At 37.2% G+C, this 18,240-nt stretch overlaps 2 protein-coding genes across 2 annotated transcripts in view; one reads left to right on the forward strand and one right to left on the reverse strand.

Moving 5' to 3' along the window:
• The window catches only part of snx3 (sorting nexin 3), a 17,909-nt gene extending 16,562 nt beyond the window's left edge, over positions 1-1,347 (forward strand). Inside the window, exon 4 of the mRNA XM_051874197.1 lies at positions 534-1,347. Within this exon, the coding sequence (XP_051730157.1) occupies positions 534-639 (106 nt within the window). The 3' untranslated portion in view covers positions 640-1,347. The remainder of the gene's footprint in view (positions 1-533) is intronic.
• nr2e1 (nuclear receptor subfamily 2, group E, member 1) lies at positions 1,114-17,426 on the reverse strand. The gene is made up of 9 exons (XM_051874194.1): positions 11,750-17,426; positions 8,362-8,507; positions 7,838-7,925; positions 6,608-6,843; positions 6,346-6,492; positions 6,138-6,234; positions 5,812-5,961; positions 5,520-5,625; positions 1,114-5,368 (listed from the first exon to the last, which is right to left on the reverse strand). The coding sequence occupies exons 1-9, from the start codon at positions 11,805-11,807 to the stop codon at positions 5,206-5,208; spliced, it is 1,191 nt and encodes a 396-aa protein (XP_051730154.1). The 5' UTR covers positions 11,808-17,426; the 3' UTR covers positions 1,114-5,205.
• Between the last annotated feature and the right edge of the window lie 814 nt (positions 17,427-18,240).

The raw sequence follows: 18,240 nt of genomic DNA on the forward strand, positions 1-18,240 counted from the left end.
GGGGAAGGGGGAAGCATGCCCATCATACTTCTCGACTATGTGTGAGTGGATTTGTACAGCATGTCTTTATATTGCCTCTCCTAAACCTGAAAATGATTCTCCGTCATCTTGACTTGTAACATCGTGAGCATCGTGTAATTTTAGAGGTGTGAGGGTCCTTTTTATTCCATTGGAAGCTAGAATAGATTGAATGGTAAAATAATGAGTTTAATTAGCATGATGGCTCATTCTACTTTTTTAAAAATATGCGTAATTAAATTTCGATATTATCGCTGTGAAATTCAAGTTGGATGATTTATGATCTAAAGAAGAATGCTGTGAAATGTCACAGCCTCCTAATAATATCTAAGAGTTGCATCTTGATTGGGGTCAAAGTTGTTTCCGCCTCCTCTCTCTCTCTCTCTCTCTCTCTCTCTCTCTCTCTCTCTCTCTCTCTCTCTTCTCTCTCTCTCTCTCTTTTCTGCTTTACAATGTGCATCCTTGCATAATATTTTTATGATGGCTAATGTGTGTTTTGTGGTCTGATTTTCCAGAGTGGCTGGTCATCCATTGGCCCAAAATGAGCGCTGCCTGCACATGTTCCTACAGGACGAGTCAGTGGATAAAAACTACACCCCTTCAAAAATTAGACAAGCCTGAACCGGTCTGGACTCTACACACACACACAGACACACAGACACACACACACACAAAAAACATGGCCCACAAGCAATAAGCTTTGAATCATTCTTAACTGGAAAAGAATCTTAGCATGAACCATAGGGCGTCAAAAACATTGACCTGCGCAGAACAACGAGATGACAAATGATTGAAAACGTACTAGAATTAGTCATTGTATCCCTTCACTTTTCCAACAGTACTGTTTTGATCTGTCCTTATAGTTCCGGTCTCTCTTGATTTATAAATTGTTTACCACTTTAAGTCCTATCAAACACATTCTTGTTTATAATTATTTGTGGTTAACAATTATTTATGGTAGTTTTGTCTGAGAGCACCACTAACTTTTGCTATTTGTAGTACAAGATCAAACCAAATAAGTATATCACAATTATGCAAGCACAATATCACACACATTGGCATCCCTGTGTTATTGCTACTACCTACTTAGGTTGCTTTTAATGCTGATGAACACGTACACAAGCTTACCATGCGGGATGCGCTTAATTGGGAACCTCCTTGATTGTGTGCTGCGTGTCCTACTTAGCTGCAAACAAGCCTGTTTTTACTGTGCAATGGTGTTACACAGAAACACACAGAGTTCTGCCTACATTGCATGTTTCCAGATTTGTATACTGCTGTGCCATTGTTTTGTTTATGAGAATTTTCCAATAAAACGGATCAAACACACGCACATATGATGTGGTTTGAAAAACGAAAGCCTCTCGGTTTGGTTCAGATAAAATATATTTTAAGAGATGATCCTAGCATTAGAGTGGTTGTAGACATTCATTCTGCCTTAAAAGGTTTTTCTTTTTGAACGTCTGGAGTTTGTATAAAGTGAGTCACCTGCGTATATTTTGATTAGTGTTGTTCGGTTAGACTCAATGAAGTCTCAGATCCAGTTAAATCATATAAAATCCTATTTGCAACATCTATAGGATAGGCTTTTTGGTCACACTTTAGATTAGGGTCCAATTCTCACTATTAACTATGACTTTTGCCTCAATAACTCCTAATTACTGCTTATTAATAGTTAGTAAGGTAGTTAAGTTTAGGTATTGGGTAGGATTAAGTGATGTAGAATATGGTCATGCAGAATAAGGCATTAATATGTGCTTTATAAGTACTAATAAACAGCCAATATCCTAGTAATATGCATGCTAATAAGCAACTAGTTATTGTGAGAATTGGACCTTTTTTTTCTGATAAAGAGCATTTCAGAGGAAATCATCCTCAGATATGTGGAGGACAAGGTGATAAAATGATCAGTATTTTGTGTGCAGGAATTGTTAAAATGACCGTGTTTTCTCATTTTGGCCTTTACACTGTGAAATGAATTACGCCAGTTATTGTTCATTTACACAGCACATTGAGATTTTTTGAGTATTATACACAAAACAGTATTAAAAGATACATAGATTAATTTAGTTATCGCACATTTGTTATTTGCTAGATGCTTTATTCAAGTGAATTATAATTTCATGCTACCATGATAACTACTTCAAGGCAATTCAATCTTACTGATAAACAAATACTTCTAAATCAGAATCGATTTAGTCAAAGATATTTTTTTTGATCTTCTAAGAAAGACTGATGCAGGTGGCTGGGAAAAGGAGAAGATAGTTTATTCAGGAATGGTTACTCAGACTGGAGAAAAGAATGGCAGGTCGTAGGGTCTTGGATGCTCAGATACAGACAAGAAATCTTTATCTTAAAGAACACAGGCAACATGTTGTGAAGGTCAAATCCTCCACGAATGACCCTAAGATAAGAGTAAAAGGACCTTTTTTCCCTTTAAAGGGTTAGTTCACCCAAAAATGAAAATTCAGTCATTAATTACTCACCCTCATGTCGTTCCACACCCGTAAGACCTTCGTTCATCTTCAGAACACAAATTAAGATATTTTTGATAAAATCCGAAGGCTCAGTAAGGCCTGCATTGCCAGCAAGACAGTTAACACTTTCAATGCCCAGAAAGCTACTAAAGACGTATTTAAAACAGTTCATGTGACTACAGTGGTTCAACCTTAATGTTATGAAGCGACGAGAATAACGACTTTATGACAGTATCTAGTGATGGTCGATTTCAAAACACTGCTTCATGAAGCTTTACGAATCTTTTGTTTCGAATCAGGGATTCGGAGCACCAAAGTCATGTGATTTCAGTAAACGAGGCTTCGTTATGTGATAAATGTTTCAAAATTTCAATGGTTCACCACTGGGGGCGTGACTTTGGCAGTTTGATACACGCTCCAGACCACTGAATCGAAACAAAAGATTCCTAAAGCTTCAAAGCTTCATGAAGCAGTGTTTTGAAATCGGCCATCACTAGATATTATTGAATAAAGTTATTATCTTGTTTTTTTGGTGCACAAAAAGCATTCTAGTCGCATTTTTGGGTGAACTAACCCTTTAAGACAGACAGGGCTTGGCTTGTGAATTATTGGCCAAAAATTAACTATATATTTTATATATTATATAACTATATATAAGCCAAGTGATTTTTCAACAGCTAAAGGCCGTTGTTGGGCACAATGTGGAAATTTACAAACTGCAATATAATGCTGCATAATAACCAAAACTGGTTCTTCAAATAAGGGTCATTTGTTTTGTGTGGGTACTTGTAGCATGTTTACTAAAAACAGAACAAAAATGACCTGAACACAAGGGTTAAACACTGCACTTAACTTCTACTTTTTAGAACTATATGTGTGTATGTAACTATATAACAGATGTAGGATATAAAACTGAGTGTACATTGTTGGGAAACAGGTGTGTTTTTGTATTGTTTGTAATTGCTGTACAAATTACAGGCCTACATTCAACCTTTTGCTTGTGAGTCTAACATTGTCTCATCCTGTGGGTATTAATTGTTTGTTATTCTGTTTCTAGCATGATGGATTGTGCCTAAATTACTTTTGATGGAATGCAAATGTTGTCTCGAGTCAATATGTGCAACAATGCTGTATTAAGGTAAAGAGAAGGGCACAGCCGCTTGGCTCATGCAACCTTGGAGTTCACTCCACGTCAGAGCAGACCATTAAAAAGGAACTAGGATAAATTGGATTGAAAGTTGTCACCGCAATCATGTTTCTTTCTATTGTATCCTCTCTATCAAAAAAAAATGAAGATAAAAAATGCAATTTGGGCAAAGCCCTTGATTTGTGAAAGAGTGCTTGAAGCCCCGAGCCGTGCGAGGCACAGCAACTTCACTCAAGGTCCAGGGTATTGTATCGGCAGTGGTTCAATATGCACTTACGTGCAGACATGAACCTCTCTCTGTCCCCGTTCAGTTCCCCGATTAGGGTGCAATGGGCCTTTTTCTGCTTGTAGAAGGAGGCTTTAGAAACCCAAAACCCCATAAATTAGACAGTCGTTGAAGAAGCAGATCAATATTCAATATTTATTCTAATATCTTAGAACAACTTTCACAAAAATTATCACTGTACAACAAGAAATGTATTTACACACTACAAAAAAAAAAATCCAAGTGCTGATCGTGTCTCTTTTCCATGGTTAGTAGCTAGTCAAACAAGGGTTTTAAACGGTGACCTCTGACATGGGCCACGTATCGAGCAGAAACAGCTTTCAATAAAAAAAAAAAATCATTCAGTAAAATTACATTTGCAGAGTGGAAATGAAAACTCACAATGCCAACAGAAATGTATCCAGAGGATTTGAAATGCCCTACCTGTGAACCCCAGTCTTACGGTAAGGTCACAAGGTGTGGGTGCTGTGGCCTCCCTGTCACCTCAATAGGTAATTATGTGATTCATTAGGTCAGTAATGCTCAGTCCTGCTGCCTCCCTGCTAAGTTTAATTCCAACCTTTAAGCATACATTTCAAGTAAACCCGATTAGCTGGTTCAAGTGTTTTTGATTAAAGTTGGAGCTTCTGCTGTAAGGTAAGACAGGAATGAACTCGCTCTTCAGTTCTGACTCATGGGCCTTTGGTTTTCAGCACTATGTCAAAGGGACAGCGACCTACTTCCCTGCAACATACCTCATGATTTCTTTTTTCTTTTTTTGTATATTTGGTTTCCTTCAAAGTTCTTGTGGACAAACGAATAATAGTGGTGCTGAAATCAAAACAGCATTGGTCATAAAGGTAGTTGGTCAAGTGGACACAATAAAACGTCCCATTTTGAAATGAATGATTGTACATAACCTCACGGACACTCCATTCAAATATGACTACAAACTAAGATAATTTTGTATTTAAATCTTGATAGAACAAGAACAGATTAAGCTTGTTAAGTTACTTCCATAAACAACCTTAAATAGATTAAAAGTAAATCAATTAGAAAATTACTGGTTAAACGTTCATTTTTCTTTCTAAGCAGTGAGCTCAACTTTTAGAGATGCAGTCTGTTTGTTTTAGAGTTTCCCTGCGTAACAACATCCTGACATTGGTAGAGCTTTATTCTCCAAACAAGTGCGTGAAGAATCACATTAGGGCATCTGGTATCATCCACAGCGTCCCAGCGTCCATACGAATTCCAAGGTCAAAGATACATTTTGTTTCTTTTCTCTGTCTCTCGGTAGCTCATATATCACTGGATTTGTACATGTCTGAAAGCAGTCGTGTGATGGGCACGTTTCCGATGGTCTTTTTGAAGAACACCTCTTCAATGGTGGATGGACCAACTGAACGTAGAGCAGGCAAGAGCAACAGCAGTTTCCCAAAGCGGCACGGCTGAGTGGGGTACCTGAAACGTAACCATTTGGTTTAAATAGTTGAAATGGGAATAGAGTTTAATGTAAAATAGAAATTAGAAGTGTTCCCCATTGTTCTTGCATAATAATTATTGTATGAGATTTTATAGATTCCCCCAGTTTTTCAGTAAGTATTCGCTGTACCTGGTGTGGATGTAGCTGTTTAGAGTCAGCTGGGCTTCGTCCTGTAGAGCTGCAATGGCACTGGCGTTACGAAAGCTCCTCAGTTCCGAACCACTGTGTGTTGGAACTGTACACGAAAGAAAAGAGAGACAGCGTGTTTGTTTAGCTAATTTTACACTGTTTAGCTAATTTTACACTGGCCAGTAGAGAAAGTCTGTGTTTTATCACCTGTTATTATTATTTATTAATACAACTAATGTGTTCGCTTTAAGTGTGATTCTTTAAGTATTATTTTATTTTTGCCGAACCCTACCTGCTTTGAAGGTGACGATGCACTTGAGGCACGCAAACTCCGTCGCGTCCAGTCTGAGCTGTCTGAAACGCGTAACTACCTCCTGCAGCGCCTGGATCTCTGAGATGATTTTGTTTAGCCTCTGGGAATCTGTGTTCTCGGTGTTCATTCCTAATTCGCGAGAAAACGTAAAACATTACACTTTGATAAACAAAGTATGGATATAACTTTGTAAGTAATTGTAAAATGGCGACTGTAAAAGGATTTCAAACTTGTTAACAACCAAGCACAGCTTAGCATTTGCGGACATGACGAATATCTTACAGGCTACATGTTGTATGGCCTACCTGAAACAGCTAGGAGAGTGCTGGAGTCCACGGGAATGGCCCACTGCGCTATGCCCAGCACGAACAGTTCCCTCCAGGCGTCTTCTAAAAGGATCAACTGGAGGGGGGGAAAAGGTAAGAGTGTTCAGTAATGATTATAAATAAAACTCCTAGCATGTGGTTTGGTTACATGAAAATGATACATTAAAATGTGAAAACACTTGTTTACCTGGTCTGGTAGAGGGAGTGTGGAGAAGGCCGGAACACTCTTGGCCCATTTAATGCTCATAAAGAGCAGGCGCGCGGCGGATTCGCACACAGACTCTGTCGCCACTTCATACAGGTACATGGGAGTGCCACTGACTTCGTGAGGATACTGAAAAGTTATTACATGATAATAGAAAATAAGCGGGGTTGTATGCATTCATTTATAACTATATGTATTAATTAAATTGATAATTCGTTGATGTACGTTAATGGAACATGTTTACCTTCGGTGTGGGTTGGGCGAGTCCTACAATGGCCTGTCGTTCCGGTGTGCTTGTGACCGTGTTTAACTCCAGATTGTGAGGCTCCAGCTGTGTGACTGTAGTGAAAAACGGCGGCCCCGGGATAGACGTGGATGGAAAATGGGTCGACGAACCGTTCACCTCTTTATGGCCTCGGAAATACAGTGCCACCTGCTTTCGAATGGTTGACGTCCTCGGTCCTCTCTCGTGCTGCACGGCTGTATTGATGAAAGGGTCAGTGACCTCATGATAAATAAGCATTCTTATAGGATAAAAAGTAGAAATAGTTTAAAACGCTGTAGTTTACAAATATGTGGCAAGTAATATATTCTTGTTGGATTCATGCATTTTTGAAAATCAATTCTACAATATAAGTGATTTAATGTATCGTGTATGTACACCGTAAAAAAGAAGTGTTGGTTTAACTTAAAATAGTAAGTTGCCTTCAAATTTTGAGTTTATTGAAATTAAAAGTATGAGTTAATACAATGAAGTCGATTGGTTTAATCGACAGAAACTTAAAATATTATGTTATCTGAAACACATTAATTATCTAAGATGATTTGACAAAAGAAAAAATGTTGATAATAAATCATGAAACAAATTTTACAGTGTAACAATCAAGTAAAAGGTACAAAATTATTTTACTCGCACAATAAAAGTATTTAATCTGATTTTTTTCATGAATATAAATATATTTTATTAGTGTTACTCCACTTTGGGGAAAATTTTGATTTTTGATTCCGATTTTTTTTTTTTTCCTCGAAGTCTTTTTGCTAGGCTACATGTGGATCTAAAGGGTTATCCGTCTTCTGGCTGTTTTTTCTTTTAGTTTTCTGGTCACGTGACAAACTGGTAATAATGTTGGTTAGCTGTGAACATGGCGGACAAAAAAAGTTAGTATTTTTAAACAAATTTGCTTCATGGCTTACAATTTCTTTCTTTTTTCTTTTAAAGAAATAAGCCTAATATCAAACTATTTTTTAATAGATCCGGAAAAAAAAAAGTCACTTACACTTATAGCCTAACATTTATCTTATACAAGTGTATCAGTCATGTAGCTGGCAAGACTTTTTTACTTTTGTAAAGATCAATCAAAAAGATCTATCAAAGGGCAACACATGGCATAACACAAAACATGCATTTTTTTATTTATTTTTTTTAATATCTTGAAAATATATATTTAAAAAAACGAATATGTTTACTACTTACCATCTTTATTCATATTCACTTCTAGACACTTTTTCAAGCGACAGGCGCGACACTGATTTCTGTGTGTTTTGTCTACTGGACAGCCGCCCTGAGGAGATGAAAAAAAAGGACGAAAGAAAATAAGGAAATAAGGAAATACAGTAGGTTTCGTTTGGCAGTAATGGCACACAAACAGCCTCTTCTGCTATATGCTCCAGTGATCCCCACTCCACAGGTATGTGGGAATGGCAGAGTAATGACGGCTATTGACTCGCTCCCCCGCCGCACGGCCAATAGTCTCATTCCCGCCTACCGCTCTCCAAATCCACCCAGTCCTGCCGGTGCGTTAGATTGGATTACACCTGTTACACTAGACGGGGCAAAGGGCCCTCAAAGGCGCGGGAGGGGGCTCACTTCTGGGATAATCTTTCAATTATGAAAATCACTGGAGGTGTAATCTAGTCCTTAGACGCGCTTGCTTAGATCAAATTAGCTGACGCTGTTATGGTTCAAACACTTCGCTGTAATTGATTAGTATAGCTCACCTGTGTGCCAGATTTGCAGACATACGTTCTGTTTCTCCTTATGCTCCTCTTGAAAAATCCCGAGCAGCCATCACACGCGTAAACACCGTAGTGCTTTCCAGAACTTCGGTCTCCACACACTTTACATGGAATGTCCAGAATCCGACCTAACAGAGATAGAAAATATAGCATTTATTTAAGGGGGAAAAAACCCAACAAAACCGCAACCCAGTTGCAGATTTTTTGTCTATTTATTGACAGTTAGATTTTCGAAAGTTTTTGTAGATTTAGGTACTGCTATAAGTGTGTGTGTGTGTGTGTGTGTCTCTAATAGGCCTAGTTTATTTTAATAATATTTATTAGTTATTCATCTTTAACTTCAATATTGGTAATAAGCTATACGTTTAGGTACAATTTTGCGAGGTTGGCCGATCTCATATTTTCACCTGGCGATAAATAGACACTCGCGAAAAGAAATAGCGATGAGGAGGTAACCATAGCAACAGTAGGCTTCTCGAGCGCTTTCGTTAAGGTTTAATATAATGTGGTTCACTTAGAAAACAAACGTTGGCTATACTTTTATTATCTATCACTTTGTTATATTTAGCCTAGGCTTACATAAACAATGTCACATAAAAAAACAATAGTTTTGTTTAAAACGATAGTTAACGTTTGATTTTCTGTGATAAGAGCCCAAATGAGAAAACAGATTGCGCCTGATCGTTTTCTAGGCCTATACAGAAATTTTCCTGAAAGTCGTTGCATAATTCGCACACTTCCCAAATTGCTGGCCTAATAACTAGGCCTAAACAAACAATTGTGCTAAATATTGTGTTAAAGGACACACTTTTAATGAGTCAGTCCATAGGAATGTGTAAACCCTACGTTGAGGACGCATTGGTGGGAAGCGTCATATCGCAGGTCCAATAAAACAATGTTCAGTAGACGCGCACAATGGCGACATTAGGGAGAGTGTTAACTTAATGATTTCCCCATTGAGCCTCGTCTGACTGGCCTGGTCTCGACAAGCTGCCAACCCCGCTTCATAATGAAGCTCGACAACTGCTTTCTTCGCGCCGTCTATAGGCTCGCGGATTAAGGAGTGACACGGGAGAGGAGAATAATACGCACCAGCGCGTTTCAGAGACTCAAATGAAGTGTATGCAAATGAACTTGGAGTAAATGAAAATTGTGATTTTTCTTGTGTGTGCAGAACATTTTTTTTCTGTATTTAAGTCTGTCAATAGAGGTATATTTGCATGTATATGGGGGAGTCGTTTAGAGGAACGGCTATGTAATTACACTGACATATGTCCACCTGCTCATTGATTTTCCAGTGACCCGTCAAAAAGGGTAGCATGGGAATTCGGATATAGAACGGTAACGACGGAGAAGGAAAACGACTTCATGCACTCTGACTTCTTAAAACAAGAAAAGAGAAGAAAAAACTATGCTGCATTTTAATGGAAAAACATTTCTATTCTGTGCATGCCAGATGTTCCTCGTATAGGTCCTTTCAGAAATTATAATGGTGTTTTGTTACAGGTTTTGACGGGAAAGTGACTGAAGATTTGCTGGTGTGTTATTTAAAATTTCAGAACATTGGGAAATTCTCGTCTTAACATCAATGTAGATTCATTCAATATTTCATTAGGTGCACTTTGCATTTTGCATGGATGAAAAAGAGAACCTTTCTTGTGATGGAGGCAACTTGTTGCTTTTGTCACGGAGTCGTTTTGAAACTTGAACATTGCTCGACCAGTACAAATTTTTCTCAGATGAAACGCTTTAATAAAGCCTGCTTTTTAATTTGCATTTAGAGTTTCTGTATTAGCCTATTATTATTATTCTGTTTCCCGTGTCTCCTGCGAATTTCTATCTAGTTATGTGGTATGATAATTAAACCCATCAAAGCAGACAGCTCTTATTTCGACGAAGTCATAAAGGCCTATGCTGTCCCCCATCCAGATTAGATGCAATCATCGCATAATTTGACAACACTCAATGGTACACTGGTATATAAGAAACTCATGAATTGAAGGCGGATTTGTTTTAGAGAAGGGAACACATCTTTAACTTTCCCCTGTGGGGGTCCCAGTCTGTTGCATTGTGCGCTGTAATTGTTTAAAGACATATGGCATATTTCATTACTGTAATCAGCATCAACCCTGGGACCTGCTGCACTGGATTACATGCAGTTGTGAGAAACTCTGCACTTAATGGGCCTTCGACCACCCAAACAGTGCAAGTGCTGCGATTTTACCCCTGGAAAGGAAAATAAATGTATTTTATATAATACTGGTGTGAATTATGAATATCAGCTGACAATTATTTAAAGAGTGAAATGCATGTAAAGCGACATCAAAAAGTTTTTGCGGGGGATTAGGCATTCAAAATAATGAACGAAAAGTTTAGGCCTCAACGAAATTATTTCATGTGTTCACTGGTCTTAAAATAAATTTCTAATTTAGACTTAAATACTAAGCTAGATTTAAAAATTGTGTGCAATATTTTCAATTCTGTTATTTTGAAATCACTAATTAGTGAGCATTAGAAACGATTATGATTGGGTTACCTCTTACCTTATTTTTTGCCTTTCACTTGAGTAATTTTCTTGAATCATTTAGAAGACACATAACAATTACATTAAAACTTTTAACACCATTTCACTTAAGTCTAATATAAAAAGTCATTTTTTATCACCACAAGCGTATTACAGACTTTCTCAAATCACACTGAATGTTTTATATTTCAAAAAAATGTTTCCAGTCAGACAATTTTTAGAATCCAAGAAAATCTATCAAGAAAACTAATTTCCGAACTTGAATTCTTGTTTCCTTAAAATTAATTGAAGAGTCAACAGAGATACTCGGAGCAGCCTAATAAGGAAAACTCAGCAAATCTGCTTTGAGTTTAAGCATACCTTAGGACAAAATTATTTTTTAAATTACATTGTACAGGCTGTTACAATATTATTAGTAGTTTTTTTTTAGCAGCCTACTCGCAACTTATTTGCTAAGCGTAATGTGGAAACAAGGCTGTCAAGACACTCAACAGAGGTAACATCATCACTAAACGCAAGCTTAAGCTTTTTCGGGCTTATTCGTTTATTTATTTTCTTACACTTTTACATCTAAGATGTAAAAAACATACTGTTATATAGACTGCTTCGATATAATCTAGTTTGTTAGGCATTCGTGCTATCAGTGTTAGAGGTAGGCAACAATTTGACAGCATGTAAACATTTCGATTTGCGTTTGACAGCTCTGTGGAGTTAAGTTGATTTTTAAGTTAGTCAAACCCATAACCATAAGCAACCATTTTACATTCACTTAGCCTATTTAGTGAACAAAAAAGATTGCGTTTTTGATTTGCTATTTCTAACAACAAAGAAAAACAATCTACTCACTGGATTTGACGTTTAAAATATCCAGACAACCACTTGTTGAACCAGCAGGCTTGCTCATATTGAAGACCTCTGCTCCAAGAAAACTGCGTTGAAAAGTTACACTTTTCAGGCCCAGGGGAGACTTAGCACTTTTGACTTGGATTTAAAAAATATAAGCATAAATTAAACATCCGATTTGCGGTGGACAACTGGTCCTCTGCTTTCTGTTGTAGTTTTCTTTGATTGTGTCCGAGTCGCTCCTCTTGTCTTTCAGCGAATAGAATCCAGATTTCGTCTTGACTGTTGATTGATGCGATGGATGCAGCCGCACATACAATATATGCCCAAGCCGGTCCCTGGTCTCTCAGCGCCACGGAAAGTTGGTGAAACACTGGGGCATAAGCCGGCGCTGTACTGCTCAACACCACCAGCTTAAAAAGTACAACATGAGCTGGGAAATGCGTCTCAGCCCGGAGTCTTGTTGAGTGACTTTGTGATGTGTACCGTCAGATTAAAGGTTTGGTAATATGTATGAGATGTATTAGAGTAGGAGGGCGGGAGAGAGGGAGGGTGGGAGGAGAGCCCAACTTCCTTTGACCACTTAGCTTTTCCCTGCCTTCTGCTTCAACTCCTGCTCTCGCATGACGTCACGGGGACGAATGAAGTGATATTCCACACACAGCGACTCAGACACTGTTAGAGGCTAATGGTGCGCTCTGTAGGAATTGATTAGGATCAGCAAGGTTGTTTAAACGACCGAATCAAACGTTTGCCACTCATTAAGAACACATTTCCATCCTCTGAGAGTTCAGTCCTCTGAGAGTGCTCCCAGACTGAAGTAAATAGTTTAAAGCATTCTATTTAAATAATCCTCAGAAACATAATCACCTTTTTTTTTTTGCAGCGAACTTACTTTCTGTCGTGCTTTCCCGGATTCTTCCATCGCGCGCGCGTCCACCTGTTGCGTTGGTAGAACGACAGCAACCAAAGATCTGTTCTCTCTCGAGCTCAAATACCACACTGTTTCACATCGCTCTCTCATCTTGGCAGGCGTGAAAATTAGTGGATTTTGTTTTGTAAGTGTATGTATTTTAATTCTGAATCAACATGTAGCATATGTTATGTTTACTAGTAGCCTATACTGTATGGTAAATGTGAGCAATTTTGCTGTTTTGAGGTAAATATTCAAATATTGTGGTAAATATATTTAACACTGTACGCTATTTTTTACGAGTGTACTTTTTTCTTTTCTATTTTTCTTTAAAAAAAAACAAAAAACAATCTAAATGTACCTACACATCATCGTTTCTTATTAACAGATAACCTAAGCCTACATGTTTAGAAACATTTTCTTGGGAGTTGGCATCATTTACTTTCTTTGTATAACATACAATTGTGTACAATTGTGTAGCCTAACAAATACATTTTTGAACTTACACGTTTTTGCCCAGAATTCAACATCATTAATTTGGTCTTTTGCACTGCTCGTGATGTAAACAAACCACTTGAATGCAACGTCTCTGTCTCGTTTGTCACGTGTAAATTTTAAAGTTATTTAGCCTATTATTATTAGCCTATTTATTGGAGTCAGTTTAACTACAAATAAACCGTGATATGATGGATTTTATATATCACCTATAGTCTATTTTAAAAAGCTTTTTGAAAAAAAAAATCTCAATACATTTCTCCACAGACTCGGTCAATCTGCTTATGAGAGGAAACAAAAAAAGGAAATCGCTGTTAACAAGTGCGCTCTCTGTTTTGGAGGGGACACATTCGTGCGAGTTTCCCTCGTGGACTGGGAGAATCACAACTGTACCCCTTTGAGAGCGTGCGCGATGACATATTGACCTTAACAGCGTGCCGTGTTGTGGTCGCCGCCAGCAGACACCCATATTTTAGGTTTAATTATGAACATTCCCACGGTAGCTCGGGACCATATGGGAGCCCTAAATCTCGGTCTAAACGTGGCGAACGGGGGCGTATCTAATCGCAATTAGTGATTGTCATGTCCTCCTTTAAACGGTGTTCTCAGTGCACTGAAAAGAAATTAGGATTTTTGACAGGTGAATGACTGCATATTCAAATGTGCGTTTTTCAGGACCTTGTGTGCCAGACTGAGACAAACAGTGTCACAGTAGACTATACTGCATATCTCTGTGAGCATGAACTCCACAAGTCCACAAGTGATTGAGGTCAAAATAATTCTGAGTCTAATGACTTCTAGATATGATATGTGAAGAGCATCATGTTTATTTTAAAAAAGTGTGCAGTGAACAAATCTGACTTTCTCTCTTTTTCCATCTCTTTTTTTCCCCACTTTCCCTATCTATGTGTTTATAAGTGTGTGTGTGTCTCTTTGGGGTGGGGTGGTCTGCTCGTAGTAATCTGCTTAACTCGCCCTAATCCTGTCATTCATAGATAGTCTTTACACAAACATAACCAACATCATGGTTGCCCCGGCTGCTTGCTTTCACTTTTTGTGCTTGTGACTCTCCTCTCAATAACAGTCAATGAAAATCTCTGACAAAGAACCATCTGATTGTGTATCTAGTTGTTGGCTTGACAGAATCAGTATGCAACTGCTTACTTAGCCCTTAAAGTGGAGAGGGACAGCAACACCATCTCTTATCCTTAACCACTCCTGTAACAGCATGTTGGAGTTGTTGCAAAAGACTTTTCTGTGATAGCACTTTGTTCTGAGATAAACGCATGTATATCTCAATGAGGCAGCAAACCAGAAAAGAAATGTACAGATTGCTGCTAGCGTGAGGACTAAAAAATATTTAGGCCACTTTTAGAGCACTTCTGATCCTGACTTACATATAAAGAAAGAAACTACTACAAGAATGAGAATGAGAACTTTTTAGATTTTCTACAATGAATGAATTATTTTTTAAAAGAAAAGAACATTTTAAGCAGAAATAGACTGATATAAAGCATACAAACACCAGCAATGAGAACAAATGTTTTCTTTCTAATTCTTGCTTCATCAAGACAAATTTTATGCAACTATAAATTGAAGTCATTCACTAATTAAAATGGTCCTAAGAAAAACGCGTTTTGAGGTTTATATCTCACGTAGATCACATTGTCTGTTCTCATTATCATGCTTCCTATTTTTCCTAGTAAATGAATACATTTTTAAGCTTCGTAAAGAGGTGTAATGAGTGAGTTTAAGGTTGAATGTAATGAAACAATTTCATAACTGTCTTTGCAACTTCTTGTATATTAATGTTTATAGAAATTAGTAAAGGCTAGTCCATTTGCTCTTTGAAGGGAGTATATAAACATGTTTTATCCCATAGCAAAGTATGACATACTTATAATCATCATTTTGTATTTTATTTTTTCAGTTACTGTAACTAAGTAAAATGAACCCAATGTTTTACCCTTTGAAAACATTATGGATTCACTTACACAGATATTTTAATATTAAAGAAAGCACTCATTAGACCTGACATTAAATTTAATTTAATTGTATATATTTTATGTCCCATGTGTAAGACATTGCAGTATTCATTTCATCCCACACCTTATGTGATTAGACCGTAACACATATCCATACTCCACACAGATGTATGTAGTATTTTCCCATTACACTGCCTACATTTCCAAAATAATAGTAATAATAATAGTAGTAATAAAGGCCGAACACAACCTCGCCCTGTCTAACTGGCAGGTCGATGGACGCTTTCTGACAAATCTATTTGGGGCAAATTGTCAGTGAGAAACTTCCGCCTGAGCTGGCCCGGACAAAACTGGCTGTTGGACGGACTAAATCCTACTGCAGGAGGGTCGGGACAATGGGCTCTGAATGTGTTGATGTGCTGGCAGTGGCTTGGGCCTGACAATGGCCGGATTAATTGGTCCCTTGGCTGACTGATTTGAGATGGCTTCACTCGGGTCCTCTCCATGGGGAGCCCCATTGTCCTTCTCCTGATTCCCACTTTTCACAAACTCCAAACAAAAGTCAATTTCTTTCTCAAGGGGGTTTGGGAGAAGAGGAGAAATATCGAGACCTCGTGGTTCGGCTTCGTGAGAGGTGACTTTAAAAGAGAGCTCCTTTCTCCCCTCATCGTCTAAGTTTTTAAATGGATGACTTAACTCATTCCGTTTCCCTTTCTGCCTGCCCTCCCTCTCTTTAAGGCCCAGAGCTCCTCCTGAGACTTAGAGGTGTTATCGTCAGCGGGACAGGAGAGAGGTTGTCGGCCTGTATGCGGAGAGGAGCCGAGGCACCTGTTGAGAGTGTTGGCAGCTCCGAGCCGAGGAGCTCGTTCTCATTAATATTAAAACATCAGAGATGCCATCATGTTGCTGCGCTGAAATCGGTCTGATGTTGTCCCCCCCGAGCCGGCTCCCTGGGGACAGACTCTCCGCTTCCACAGTCACTCATGAAGGGCACCCCCTCTACCCTCTCTCACTGCCTGTCTCTTTTTTCTGTCTTCTCATTATCATTCTGCTTTTTTTTGAAAAGCCTCGTTAACAAATTATGACAGCTGGCTAAAGAAGCTTTCGCCGTTCACACCATTTTGGCAAACAGTTTATGGGCACGAAATGACAAACTTTATTCTGCTGTGACTTCAGCTTTCTTTTAGTTGTTTATTTGTCTCTTCAGGTGATGGCTCATCAATGGCATATTTCACCGAAATAATTTGCCTGCCAAAGCCCTTCACGTCATTTGATGGCTTTTATGTGATGAGTACAATGTGGTGCTGCATGTTGATCTCTTTTATATTTTGTGCATTTAGTTTCCATATTTCCACTGAAGGAATTTGATCATTTTTGATTATTATACTTGTTCTTTCCTAATTAATAAATTAATTTAATTGTATTAATAATTTTACTATTAATATTATATATTTTAAATAAGTAATATATATGGGTCATTGACGAATAAGGTTTTTAAAAGTGTAAAAAAAAACATAATGGAGATATAATTAATTTTGAAGTTTTATTAAGTGTTAACAATGAGATTGTGTGGTTTTTATAATCAATCAACACTGCTTTTGTCATTTTTTACAAGATGGACAAAATTTGTCACCAAAAAAGACCAAAATTTCGGTTTTACCGAATGACACTTTTGGTTATACTGAAATGACGATATTTAAAAAAATAAAAAAAATGCTAACAGGCTGATATCTAGCTAGGAAAAGAACAATCAAACATTTTATATTTAGAACAAGTTTTTAAAATATTACATTTTCCATGTTTTATAGCGGTTGTACCGAATGACCTGATGTTTCGGGACATGCGTATGAGCAACGCAATGAAAGCGTGAATTTTTCAAATAGTTAAAAAAAGAGTTACTTTGCTTCATGACCATGTGGTCCTTTGCAGGTGTCTGAATGATGTCACATTGATACTGACCACATGACTTATGGTCCAAAATGGTCCCTTTATATTGGTTACTCTGAATTACATCAATGAAATTCATTTTTCCAGACATTCTTTCTTATAACAAAGCAACGACTTCTGCACATAATTTTAATACCATTTTGCACTATGTTGATATATGATGTTATAAAATCATGGCAGAATAAAAATATATACATTTATTACATTTTAAGCTATTTTAATCACAAATAAAATGGCTGTACTGCCCTTTGGACAGTTAAACCGAATGACCTTTTGACACTTCAGAATCTTTAAAATACCTTTATATGTAGCAAAATATAATTAAAACCTTTTGAATTTGATAAAAGAGATATAGTTATGCTACCTTACATACTTTGGATGTCATATCTTTGTTTTTTATTATTAGTTTAATATTAGACTTAATGTTAAATCTTAAACTTCAATTTTAGTAAATGTAAAATGTTTTATTTTTCTACTAACCTTGAAGTATACAGAACTGTACAGTTTAATTTGATTTAATATCAAAAAATTAATAAATACAAAAAAAAAAATTCTAAAACTTTGAGAACTTAATACATTAATACATTTTAATAATACATTTTAATACATTTGTCAAGATTACTTATGCAGCTTTTGTGTTATTTTGACATACATGCAATGCAGTGCTCATCTGTTAAATCATTATAGAAAAGAAAAATAATAATCAGATGAAAAATCGTATACAAAAATAATTAATTATTAAATGTAATTAATTGATTTATTTTATATATATTTATAAAATAATAATAATTATTATTAGCTATTATAATCCCCTTTGTCTTTTGAATTTCATTCATGTCCACCAGTTATGGAAATAATGATTATGTATTGAATACATTTAACTGAAGTCATATAGCTTATTATTGTATTCTATATGAGCATTTATTTATTTAACACGTGTGAATTTTGGATCTTTGAGCCACTGTATTTTGTTAAAGTAACAGTAAAGGTCACAGGGAGCTCAAAGAGTTGGCAGGACATTAATGATGTCATGATGCTGAAGCTGGCCTCAGTGACTGTGGGAAGATCGCACCCCACGCATACACTTCATTTTTGGGATCAGACAGAGGGTGTAGAGGGAGGGGAGGTGAGACGATATCGGAGCGGGGCGGGGT

This window comes from Ctenopharyngodon idella, chromosome 20, assembly GCF_019924925.1.
Source record: "Ctenopharyngodon idella isolate HZGC_01 chromosome 20, HZGC01, whole genome shotgun sequence".
Classification (NCBI taxonomy): Eukaryota; Metazoa; Chordata; class Actinopteri; order Cypriniformes; family Xenocyprididae; genus Ctenopharyngodon; species Ctenopharyngodon idella.